The following is a 13500-nucleotide window of genomic DNA, read 5'->3' as shown; positions in this document are numbered from 1 at the left end:
TAAGAATATATTTTTAGATTTAGATAAATTAAGCAATTATATTTTTATTGATATTAATATAATTAGGTAATTAATGGATAAATTTTTACGGATTGATTGATGATTGATTATGGTCAAATCAATAAAAAAAATATCGTGGTTTATGTAATATATAGTCAATGATAGTTGTGGCATAATCATCAAATTCCTAAAAAATAGATATATTAAAATATCAGATAATCATGTTCCATACTTAACGAATGTGAGAAAATATTAAACAAAAATATATTAAATTGTACCTTAAATGTCAATTAAATTATTACCATAAATTGGAACATTAATATAAATAAAATAAAATAAAATAAATATCATAGAATTTTGAAAAAAGAAGTTGGAGTTCAAAATAAAATAGAGTTCGAATGAAAAAAAATACTTTATGATAATCATATATTAGGACAAAAAATGGCACATGGATAAAAATCAACGAATTAAAATGAGAATATATTGTCCATGTTTTAATTAAATAATTGTCTTAGTTATATTAATTATTAAATAATTAGCTTTATGAGTAATATATTTTCCTTAAATAATTGATAAGTACTGGCGTAAATATTGGAAGCCATAAATAGTAAAAATTAGGATATAAGTTATATTAGGATATAAGATATTTAATAATTAATTCAGATGCATTTAATTTATATTGACACATGGGTGATGAATAGGATTCCTACGTGGATGCTTACATGGATGACACATGTCGTAATTCTAAGATATGAGGGTTTCAATTTATATATTATATAGATATTTTATATATGTTGATACCAACGAAAAACGAAAAGAAATAAAGATGACAATAAAAAAATCGGACAGCAAATAGATGATAAAAAACAAAAAAATGCACAATGTCATACGTTTAATTTGAATGAAATGCAGTGGTGGAATGGATTGAAGTAGTAGTGGTTTATATACTTGTGTTTGCATGATGAAAATAGAGCATATCAATTGAATATGGTAATAATATCAATAATATTAAAAGCAATATCAATAGACAAATTATTTGAATTTGAAATTAGTTAAAAATGAATGAGAATCCGGGAAAAATAAGTATAATGGAGTAAATATGGAAATATAAAGAGTGTAAAAGTAATCCGGAAAATAATATGTTTATTGAATGAGAAGCCAGAAACAATCAATAAAAAAGTGAATAGACAAATAAATACGAAAATGATAATTAAGATTAAAATTTATTTAAAAAATGAATTTAGTTTAATTATCATTTTTCGATTTTTTATTGAATGAGAACCCGGAAAAATAAAAGTAAAATGAAATATATATATATATATATATATATATATATATATATATATATATATATATATATATATATAAACGTGTGTAAAAGAATGATATTAAAAAAATGAATGAAGTAATTAAAAAATAAAAATAAAATAAAATAAAAATGAATGCTAAATCAAGTTTTATTTACAAAGTAATGAAAATAAATAAATAAATATGAAAATAAATAAATAAATATGAAAATAATAATTAAAAATCGGATTTTTTGGATGATTATAAAAATTGAATCTGTAAATTGTCAACTACATAAATTAAAAAATGGAATAATTGTAAGTTAAAAAATGTAATTGTAAATACCATGGAGTGTGTAATTTAACTTAAAATTATTCCATGGAATGTGTTAAAAAAAGTGGAGTCAAAATTGGAGATGTGAAAAACTCAATTGTGTATCTTGTCTTTATAAATTATATAAATAAATAGATAGATGGTTGTTATATGTAATTAAAAAAATAATATGTAGAATATATACATATCCGGATGATATATATTGATATGTATAGATTGATATGACAAACCTTCTTTCAATATAAATTGATATGTTTACTATATATGGACATAATTAAAATAAATGATATTTAACCCTAAAAGATAACAAATATAAATGATTAATAAAATATATAAATACATGAATCTAAATTTATAAAATATATTAATGCATTAAATTTATTTTAAAAGATTATGAATATTATTATAATAAAAATATCGAATTTTTCTTGCTTAGATTTCGAAAAATTTCAAAATCTTTTAAAATTAAAATATATATACTTTATTTAAAAAAAATTGAAAATATATACATTATATAAAAAAATGAATATTATGCATTAAAGAATAAATATTTTGCGAATTTATATATAGATTAAATACATTAAAGAATATATGTATATGTGGTAATGTTTAATATATAGATTAAATAGTACAATTAAAAAAATAAAATATTTTTTTTATAATTATTTTTAATGGAATGGATATTCGAATATTCTAAAATATTGAAAATTCAAAAAAAAAACAATTGTATTCCTTGATTTTAATATTTTAATATTAAAAAAAATTCTGAAAATTATTTGAATATTCGTAAAAAAATTGAGTATCATGAATTTTTTCAATGAATATATTTTGAAATACTGAAAATATAAATAAGATTTTTTTTGTTTCGAATTTATAAAATATTAACTTTGGAAATAATATATATACATGTGGTAATTGTTTAAATGAGTATATAAATATTAAATAGGAAATAACTTAAATACATACCAAAATAAAATTGACAACTCATCAATTGAAGAATCCACCTCATCAATTGAACTCCAACTAAGGAATTTTGATAAATGACATCATCATTTGCCACATGTCAATCATTGAGGGCATAGATCCTCTTTCTATATTATATATAGATTGATTTTTTTTTCACTTTTGAAATAATATCCCGTACATCGTGCATCGCACGGAAAAAAATGCTAATTTATTGATAAAAGAAATAAAACACCTAAACTTAAATTAAAAATGTTGTTGGTTGGGACCTCCTCACAAAAACCCAAAAAAATATTCCTATAATTCATGAGGGCATGTGCATGACACGTTTAGAGATTATGAAGATATTAAAAAATAAGGTTATGTTTGTTAGCATTTTCAAATTATTTTCACACTTTCCCCAAAATAAAAATTATTTTTCTACACTATTTTCAAAAACTTTCCCCAAAACAAATTCAAATATTTCTCTCTCTAACAAACATGATTTGACCGCTACAGTGAAAATTGTCTTCACTAAAATACAAAATCAAATCACTTTATCTTTTAAATTCTTCTTCCAAAATACCTTTTCCCAACACCTTTCAGACATGATTTGACTTGCTACAGTACAAATTGTCTCCTCCCAAAACACAAACAAACTTTATTTAATTTTCAAATTCTTCTCCCAAAACATCTTTCCCCAAAATAAAATGAAAATGGAAGCCCAAAAACTTACCAAACAGAGCCTAAGTTTTTATTTTTAAATATGGTTGGTTGGATAATCAGTGAAAAAACTATGTTATGATCGTGTGTAAATGTACGAAAAAATCTTAAAATTATTATATTAGTGGCCGGCCCATCATTAGCCAAAATTATAATCAAAATAACCAAACGAGATTCTAGCAACAATCTTTTTTTTTTTTTTTTCTAATTCCCATTTTTTATTAAAGAGAGTTGAACCTAAAATCTCCTATTTTCTGACAGCTCATTTGCAAAACCTTATATAATTAGGCAGGAGTCAACGTTTTCCAGGATGTATAGGACCAAGTCAATAAATTGTTGGATGCCCTTGTTCTAAATATCAAATTTATAAAGGCTCATCAATATATTTTTTCTTGTTTTCTTTTTCTTTCTTTTAATTAGAGTTTTCGAAGTTTTTTTAGGGTAAATTACGAAAACTCCTTCAACTGAGGATTAAATCAATTTAGTAATCTTAAAAAAATAGCATAATGAAATGTCATTTCTGCAAGGTTAGAATCGGTATTTTTTCAAGAATAATCCCTAAACTCAAAAACATTCCTTGAAAAATCACACAATAAGGAAACGGATGCAAGATGAAGACAAACGTCGGGGGTTTTGGTAATTACAGATAGGTGAGGGTATTTTCATAGTTTAGCCTAAGTTCAGGTTTTTTGTAATTTCCTTTTTTTATATTGGGTAAATTACACACACCCCACCGAGGTAAGCTTAAATAACTGTAAGGTCCCTGTGGTATCGATAATTACACTTAGCCCCCTGAAACGTAGTCAGAAACTCTAATGGTATAATGAATTGGATACGTTATTCCGATAGGGTTCTAACGGACTATTGGTTTCAGAAAGTGGTGGAGACAACAAAGAGCTATGAGTGATTTAAGAAATGTTCGGAAATGTTCGGGGAGCCATGTTACCCCATAGCTCTTTGTTCTCTTCACCACTTTCTGAAACCAATAGTCCGTTAGAACCCTATCGGAATAACGTATCCAATTCATTATCCCATTAGAGTTTCTGACTACGTTTCAGGGGGCTAAGTGTAATTATCGATACCACAGGGACCTTACAGTTATTTAAGCTTACCTCAGGGGGGTGTGTGTAATTTACCCTTTTATATTTTAGGCATAAAGGGAGTTTGGTTTGACAATGTGACTTCATTTGTTCCCAGATCTATGAATTGTTACATATGTTCTCTTTTTATCACAACACAACACACACTACTACCACACACACACACTAATAAGAGCATATTAACCAAAACTCTGACGAAATCGAATTCTTCACCGTTAACTTTGTTGTACGAAATTCCATTTCATTCGACAACAAATACACCCAAACAAAGACAGAAAATCCTCCCCTTACACAAAACGAAACAACGAACGACAATGTACCTAATAATAAACAACTACAACGGAGCAAAAGCATTCACTATAAATAATCTTCCTATCAACATTCTATACAGACAACCTTAGTTTAAACACACAAAACATGCGTAAGTAAATCTCTGCCATACTAATTACACACAAATCCTCAATTCGTTACCTTAATCCTTTGTCAATAAACTTTATTTATCAATATCCTTGATCATTTCATCAATCATATCTCCAATGATGAGGCATTCGATATCTCTACACAGAGCAGTGACATCATCGTCCAACGAGCCTAACCATTGGTCGGACTTCAAATTTCGAGCCAACATACTATCGAGAGAATAATAAGACCTATCTTGTGGAGGGTGTACGTACACTCCAACGGCACTCCATACACGTGAGAGTAACTTCCTTCCGTAAGGAGGCTTAAACACGTTACCGCCATTAATAGCAGCCTTTTCCATATACGTCGACATGTTCGTTGGTTCTCTAAGTATAGCTGGAAGTAGTTCGTTTAATAAATCAACCACTATCTTGTGACTTACTTGTTCTCCCTCGTCTTTTCTGCACATTTCGTCGTCCTTGGTGGTTTGTTTATGAGTCTCTTCAACTTCTTCGAAGACCTGAGCGCTAATAGGCTTGCCAAGTGGGTCCCACTTAGATAGAGATCGACTGAAAGAGCCGTCGTAAAAACCAGCAGCCACGAGCAAATCCTTAATGTAGGCTTCAGCTTCATCTTCTATGTCTAGTTCAACTTCACTCGGCTGCTGATCTTTTGTAGGTTCCTCTACGGCAGCTCCTTCAAATTGATTTAATTTCCTGCGCAGCTCTGTGATAAATATATAAATGAAGAGGATTAATTTCACTGATGTGACAAAACACTAAGGACAGCAAAGGGAAACAAACATGTATAATTTTATGGTAAGACAGTAAAGACGAATAGCATTTGTAGTATACTTAAATTGTTTGTTTTGAGTTGTTAGAATGAAATAAGAGATTGAATTTAACAATACGATTTAGAAAAATAAAGGATAATTCCGATCTTTAAAACTTTATGGGGTTTCAAAAGGATTGATTCTTCATTCACCAGTTGACTGTTACTTATTGGTAATCGCACGATGAATATCGAACCAAAAATCTACATTAGTGGTGCTAGATGATTGGCCACTTACTATTTTAAGTATAAGAAACGAAACTGTGAATTTTTTTTGTGGAAAAACTCGAACAACGGAAACTTCCAAACACTAACCATTCAAATTAGAATTAATTTCTCTGAAAACATGCGACATGTCACTATCATCCAGTTGATGTCCACCTGCCGATGAAATGGGGCTTAAATAATCAGAAGTCCTCCAGAATTCTTCATGAACACTGCTGCACACAGATGCAGGGCTTGGCGGCACTTCCGTTGAATTCTCCTACAAAAAAAAACATTTATTTTTAATTTTCATTGTATTCACTATCTTTGAACAAGTGAATATAATAATATCAAAGGGTCCTTACATTTGTTTCAAAAAAACTCATCATGACCGTGGGCCCACTTCTGATATCATTCACAAGGCTGTTTCTATTTTGATCGGATCCCGAAACCGACTTAACTCTCCTTTGGAATAGCCTCCCTCTCAGTGTCAAGCTGTATCTAAAACTCGAAACCTTCTCCCTTATATTGAATTTCTCCTTTTTCTGTTTTTTAATGTTAATATTCGGCGGTGCTTTCTCAACTACCTCATGCTTCCTCCTGATGTGGGCCCCAGTTAGTATATTCCGATCCTCCAAGAGAAGCTTTCCAAAAGAAGTTCCAGATACTGGAGCAGACAAAGATCGAACAAGGTTCATAGGAGATAAATCAGTCTCCCCTCTGAAAGACCTGCTTTGCTTTTCTAAGTCATTTGTCAAACTCTCATGGTAGCTCATTTTATCTCTCGATTGTCCGTAGTCCGACACGGAAAATCGTGAACTGTTACGGACAAGCGTTGGAAATTCTTGATGGGTTTCTACTGTCATAACATTCCTCAATCTCTCTGTCAAGAATCTCCTTGTATCTCTGTTAATGAACTCGGGAGACGAGCCTGTTGTTCCATTGAACTGAGTTTCACTTCTGTAGGATCTTGTAGACTCGGAGCGAACTAAATTCATACCAAGTTCTGTTGTGACACTGTCTCTCACTTGCTGCGCTATAGACTGAGCAATTTTTCTCGGTTTTTCCCGATAAGGTGTCTCGATACCTCCTCCTCTTATGGTTGTAGAAGAATTACCTTGCAGCTCAGATTTCAGCCTTTCCTTAACCTCTTGGAGAAAATCTTCTATACTAGTAGCTCTCCCTTCTGAAGTGCTGGGAGTACTGCTCCACATATCCTCGTTAATATCCATCCTATCGGGCCCAGGCCTTAAAATCACAATCTTTGTCGGAGAAGAAACAATGTCGTTACTAGGTTTCTTGTGCGTAGAATCTGTTCTTGAAATTCTATTCGAGTGAGACAAGTTTTTCTTTTTCGAGAGTGGGTCAACAACTAGTTTTGCTGGATCGTTAGGTTTATTCAGCCTGTCACTGTTTGCGGTTTTCTTGGAGTTGAAATAGAGGTGCATCTTTTCTCTGTTGAGGTCCTCTTGGGCAATTATTTGTGCCGGAGCATTGCTAAATTTCACGACATTTGAGCATTGGTTGAACCGTGCTGCTTGCCATGCTTCAAACTCCTTCTTGAACTTCTGCAGTTCCTGCTCTTGAGGATGTTCTCTAGGTTTCGGTTTGTCCAGCTTCATATGAATGTCTAATTGGTCCGGATATATGTCTTCATAATGCCGACCAAGGGAGGAGATGACATCATCAACTGAACCCGTTTTCGATACTTCCTTCTTATCCATCGTCAACTTCCCCGTTCGATGTTCTTTCTTTATATTATTATCAACCGGTTGAGGTGGCGCTGGTTTTGAATCGAAAGGTAACATATCGACTCCCATAAGACGAGCAATTACACTTGGTGAGCTTTGTCTGCTACTTGGTCGTTTGGAGATCTCTTCACTGATTAACTTCTTTATAGGAGCGTCGGTCGAATAGTAGTCCTTACCAGATGACTCCTTTGACATGTGAGGAGCATACTGAATATATACAGCAAACATGTGAAACATTATTTACAGTCGGTGAAAAAAAATAATTAAGAAGCAATAAAAAGAAACTTAAGAACAAGTCCAAACTTATAAGTTGATCTTAGTCGATGAAAATGCACAGATAGTCGACTCGTAACATGGAAATAATTGGTACCAGTATATTATCCCTCGCGGAGTATAAGCCGTATGATGTCTCCATTGATAGTTCCAAGCTATTTCGAGGAGCCTCCAGGCCTGAAAAGTATCCGGGAAAAAAAAAATCTTAATACCATTAATAAGTGTGTTTACTAATTGTTTCGACAAGAACAGACGCAGAACATGTGAGAAAAACAAGATAAACGGTGATTCGTTTGTGACAATTACCGCCGTCATGTCTCTTGTGTGTAACAGATTTCCTGGCCATGATTTCCTCGTTAATGTCAAGGAGGTGGAACACGCTTCCCATGCACAACACGAACTTAATGCTGCTGCACTTCACTCATAAGTCGGTCTACATATTATTCCCTAACATTCAATGCTCCGTCTCGACTTACTAATAAAAAATCTGCTAGCCAATCACATCCTGCAGAGAGAATCAAGAATCTAGATAAACGAGCTTATAAATATGGTACTGAATTACAACATCGAAATATACACGACATACAAGGTTCATTAATCCAAAGACGACAATCACAAAATCACTTTTTCCGAAAATCCTTTTTGAACTTGTACATTAACTAGCAAAAGGCCAATGCCCCTTCTCAGCCACAGGCGATTTAGCAAATGGATTAGACCAAAGATCCAGAAGAGGAATTCAGAGGATTTATTTCAGGTCAAATCAAATCAAATAAAAAATCATGATTAAAGGAACCAAGCAATCAAAATGTTTCCATATATGTATGTAATTCAATCATATTAGAAACTAAGATGATTGAATTACAGCAGAAACAAAAAAGTGGAGATTATTTTCCTAATCAGTAACTGAAATGATTGAACACATATTCCGAATTCAGACATCTAACAGAACTGGGCCATGCTCACTCACATTCCAAATCTGAAATTCTTTTTTCCAAATGTAAAAAAATTAGAAAATCTAATTACATCAGGAAAGAAGCGATAATGCAGAATCATAAATCATCAAATAATATGAACTCACTCACCATTCATTAATTCATTCAATCAGTATATAACGCCATCATCATCACAATTTGGCCAATGGAAAGTCAAACTTAGAAGCACCGGAGTGAAGTAATTTATTAGGAAAGGGAAATTTGGGAACTGGGTGAAAATGGAGTTCGGAGGAGAAGAAGAAGAAGAAGAAGAAGAAAAGGTAGTTAGGGAGAGAAAGAGGTAGCAGCAATAATAATAATAATAAAAATAATAATAATAATGATGAGGGAAGAAAAGTAGTAATGCAAATAGCATGACAATCCATTGCTGGAAATCACACCACCAGCAACCCAAAAGTCTCTCTCTCTCTCTTCACACTTTCTCTCTCTTCTTTTTTTTATTTATTTTTTTTCTTTTTCATAAATGCCTGGGGCGGAATCAAGTGTTGCAAGGCCTATCTATTATTATACATAAAGTTTCCTTTTTATTATTATTATTATTATACAAAAGCTCTGCACATTCTGTCCCAAAAATAATAGTTTCATATTGTTTAATTCAATGTATGTTTTCAGAATTTTATATTATTTTTTATATTTTAAACAGGTTTTTATTGATTTTTATGCTTCCTAGTTTCTCATGTTTTTGTTTACTTCGCATATGGTTTTTATGTTTAGATTTTGCATATTATTCTTTTCCACCTTTGTTAATTTTCATACATGTTTTCTTTATTAGTTTTTAGATTTTTCTTAGGTTATATATATTTTACAATTTCTTTTTATATATTTTTCCTACTTTTAGGTAGGGCCTCTGGTTATGGATGTACTAATTTCACTGAAATATATATATATATATATATATATATATATATATATATTTCATGCGTCTAGTCCATTCCATAAAATAGTATATATTCTTAAGTATTTTAAATTATGACTTATTTAAAAACAAAATTGTGCTAATGCTTTTATAATTTATAGTTAGTTTTATATTCATATACAACATTTGCAATAGCATTAGAATTTTTCAAAATATTCATATAGCACATTTATAGTTAGTTTTATCACAATTTGTTATATGAATATAAAACTAACTATAAATGTGCTATATGAATATTTAAAAAAATTCTAATGCCATAGCAAATAAGAGAAATGATCAAAATCAATGAAAAATATAAATGTTTATTATGTACACAATCTTGTGAATCTTTAATGTACTTTAATATAAGTTTGACAATAATGGATGAGTGCAAGTTCAAATATTCATTTACTATGCTAATGTTTTTTTATGAACTAGCATTATTTTTATACAAATAAATATTAATAAAGATGTCAAATAATAAATTTAATAAATATTTGTATTATTTAATTAGTTGGGCATACTTATGGTTGAGACGAGTGAGCTCAAACTCGACACATATCTTTTTAGAGCTTAATAAAATGGTTAAACTCGTTACAACTCACAGAGTTAATTAAGTTTGACTCTAATAAAATTGAACCGAGTCACTGAGCTTTCGGTAGAGCTTGGCTCAATTGAACCATACTAGTTAATTAAAAGAAAGAAAAAAGAAAATGATGAGCTTAATAAAAAAAAAAAAAAGTTCAAATCTCACTAACCCCCACGCCATCTTAATATTAAGTCTTGCTTTGATCATTCATGTTTTAATTGTCTTCATCATTCATCTTTATAATTCATCTCATTGTAGTCTCTCAATGTAAAATTATGTTTATAACATTTTTTTTAGTTGGATCAAATATTATATTCTCATAATTATTGTTTAGTAAATTATAAACAAATTAGTCAATATTAGATATATATATATAATTGATTTCTTATTTAAATATTAACATAAAATAATCAAACTACAAACAAATTCAAATCGAGAATACATGTAGATGATATATTATAGTCATTAAATATATTTCTAAGTGGAAGTCATATGCAAAAAAAATCCAAATAATTCTTTCTATTTTAATCCAAAGCAACATTTTTTAAAACAGTACATATTTATTTTATAAATGATCTTTTCGTAAATTATTTTTCTTGATTGTAACTATTAGTTTTAGATTAATTTTTTTAATGTTTATTATTTCACTCCATAATTTATCAAAAAATAATTCTAATAAAGGTAAGAAAATTATTACTGATGGAATATTTATTTTTTGATGAATTATAGAGATGGATTATGAAGAAAAAAGACTCGAAATAAAACTAAATATTTAAATAACAAAATTATTACTGATGGAATATTTTTTTTTCGATGAATTATAGAGATGGATTATGAAGAAAAAAAGACTTGAAATAAAACTAAATATTTAAATGATGGACCATTAGTAAGATTTTGTCTTGAAACAATAGTAACGACAATATGCTGTAGAACCTCGATATATTAATAACATAATTTAAATAGTAATTTATTCTTGTCAACTAGGTCACAATGTGCTAAATTATGAATTCGATAATTTAATATTTCATTAGATTAATAGAATTTTCCTAATACCATTTATTAATTTACAGAGGTTTATATGTGTATTTGCAAGCTAATGGACGCGTAAAGGTGGGTGCATGATGTCGCGTGGCATGGGATTAAGAAGGCAAATGAGGGGGGTGATGATGTGGTGGGCGTTAGACAGCGGAGACGGAGTCTTTTCACGTGTACGAATGACAGATTGCCCCCATGCCACCAAACAAACAGAACTGTTGCTTTTTAACGGAAAATGGTTTGTAAATTGTCATTATTTTACTGTATATATATATATTATTCACATGGGTCCCACAAACGGCCGAGAGAGAGAGAGAAAGAGAGATAGAGAGAGAGAGAGAATGAAAACAGATGACAGCTAAGGATTGAGCAGTTGCTCTAGCCACGATGCCCCTCCATTTGGCTGCAACTCACAAAATGGTTCCTAAATCATCTTTGACCTATATAAATTTAGAGATTATTATAGAATGTTTGGATGTATTTCGAGGTTTATTTCTATTTTGTTTTAAGGGGTTTCGTAGAACTTACACGAGGTGACATACATAATATGTTTTTACGCCATTGATCTAAGCATAATAAAACAAACATCAGTGTGTATATATGCTTAGTGCGTACTTATTTATGTAGATCTACGGTTTAAAACTATATGATGTATTATTTCATCAAGTGTAGGATCTCATAAGCCGTATTAATTAAATGACAATTAGCTATATATAAACTCATGGGCTACTTATTCATGTTTAGATCCACCAAAAAAAAATTGACAAAAAAATCACACAAACTCCAGAAGTGTGTAAATGACTAAAATACTCCCTCAGGTTTATATATGCTCCAATTTCATTCCTTTAACCTAATTTAACCTCAATTTGACCCCAAATTTCACAAATTATTCAATTTTGAACCTTAACCTAATTTTGACTCCAATTTTGACAATCGCGGGTGGTCTCTAACGTTGATTTTTTTTTCCTGTTGCCGGCGGCATTGATTTTTCATTTTTATTCTTTGAAAGTTTTTTGATTTCTTTTTTTCTAGAAAATTATTTGGCCCATGTAAAACAGTCCGTGGTCGAGAGTAATATAAACTATATTATTGTTTAACACAATAATATTATATTGCAATAATTAATGTATAGCACAGTAATATTAATACAACGAAACCACTATGTTACATAATAAATTATCGTGTAATACAATAATATTATGGCGACCGGTCAACAAAGACAAACATAATAAAAAAGCCAAAATATTTAAGCTTGTTGGGGTTGACAATATTTCGTCAATAGAAATATTACTGTAACAACAGTAGTATTACTCTCAAACACAGTAATATTATAATAATAGATAGTAATACCGTCGGGGTCGTCGTCGTTGCAGATTTTAACAAAAGCCATAAAGATGATGATGATTTTGATAGCTGATACGCGTAAAACCTACGTATGAAAAACCGCAAGTGTACAGTATCGCGTTTTGTAGAATAGTGAATTCCAGATATCGATCCACAGGGAATTAAGTTCCTAAATCTACCAAGTACCGTAATTATACTATCCTAAACTTTATCTAGACGGGAGAAAAAGATGGGAGATGACATGAAGCTAAAAGGAACCAATAATAAAAACACCGGTCAGCTAGGACAAGCAAGGAATTCCGACGTGTGATGGCTTCTAGGGTAAAATCCACCAGTGTACTATCGATAAAGATTATTGTCAATTCAATGTTCGCTAACCCAGACACTAAAGTACCCTAACCCCCGTCTCCAGTGTAGTTAGAGTCTACCCACAGGTCCGACGTCTCCGTTCAGAACCTGATATTAAGAGAGCATTTAGGTCAAGTCCTTAAGGGCTACCCGAGGTGCATCACGTCTCCGTTTCCACAACCCGAGTTATGCTTTCCTAAAATCAAACGAGAAATCCTCTCTCGAGTTCATTCCCATTTAGAATCAATTCAACTGTTGGCCAAACAATCGAAAGCATTTAATACAGGAAAACATAAACAGAATCAAAGAACGACAAATAGATCACAGATCTGGAAATCAAAATCAATATATACAAGGTTTCATTTCCCTAGAAGAAAATGCTCAGTTCATTACAAACATAGCATTAAAATGAAGAACACGAGAAGTTATAAACTAAACGTAAAGAAAAGCT

At 30.6% G+C, this 13500-nt stretch overlaps 1 protein-coding gene across 1 annotated transcript; it reads right to left on the bottom strand.

The window, feature by feature from the left end:
• Window positions 1-4605: 4605 nt before the first annotated feature.
• TRM26 (RB1-inducible coiled-coil protein) lies at window positions 4606-9318 on the bottom strand. Its single transcript, XM_012973186.2, has 6 exons — window positions 8929-9318; window positions 8153-8351; window positions 7944-8023; window positions 6188-7780; window positions 5934-6102; window positions 4606-5513 (listed from the first exon to the last, which is right to left on the bottom strand). Exons 2-6 carry the CDS (start codon window positions 8232-8234, stop codon window positions 4879-4881), a joined length of 2559 nt encoding a protein of 852 aa, XP_012828640.2. The 5' UTR covers window positions 8235-8351; window positions 8929-9318; the 3' UTR covers window positions 4606-4878.
• Window positions 9319-13500: the final 4182 nt, after the last annotated feature.

This window comes from Erythranthe guttata, chromosome 12 (assembly GCF_056151865.1).
Source record: "Erythranthe guttata isolate IM_541 chromosome 12, IM_541, whole genome shotgun sequence".
Lineage (NCBI taxonomy): Eukaryota > Viridiplantae > Streptophyta > Magnoliopsida > Lamiales > Phrymaceae > Erythranthe > Erythranthe guttata.
This window is presented reverse-complemented; position numbering and strand designations above follow the sequence as displayed.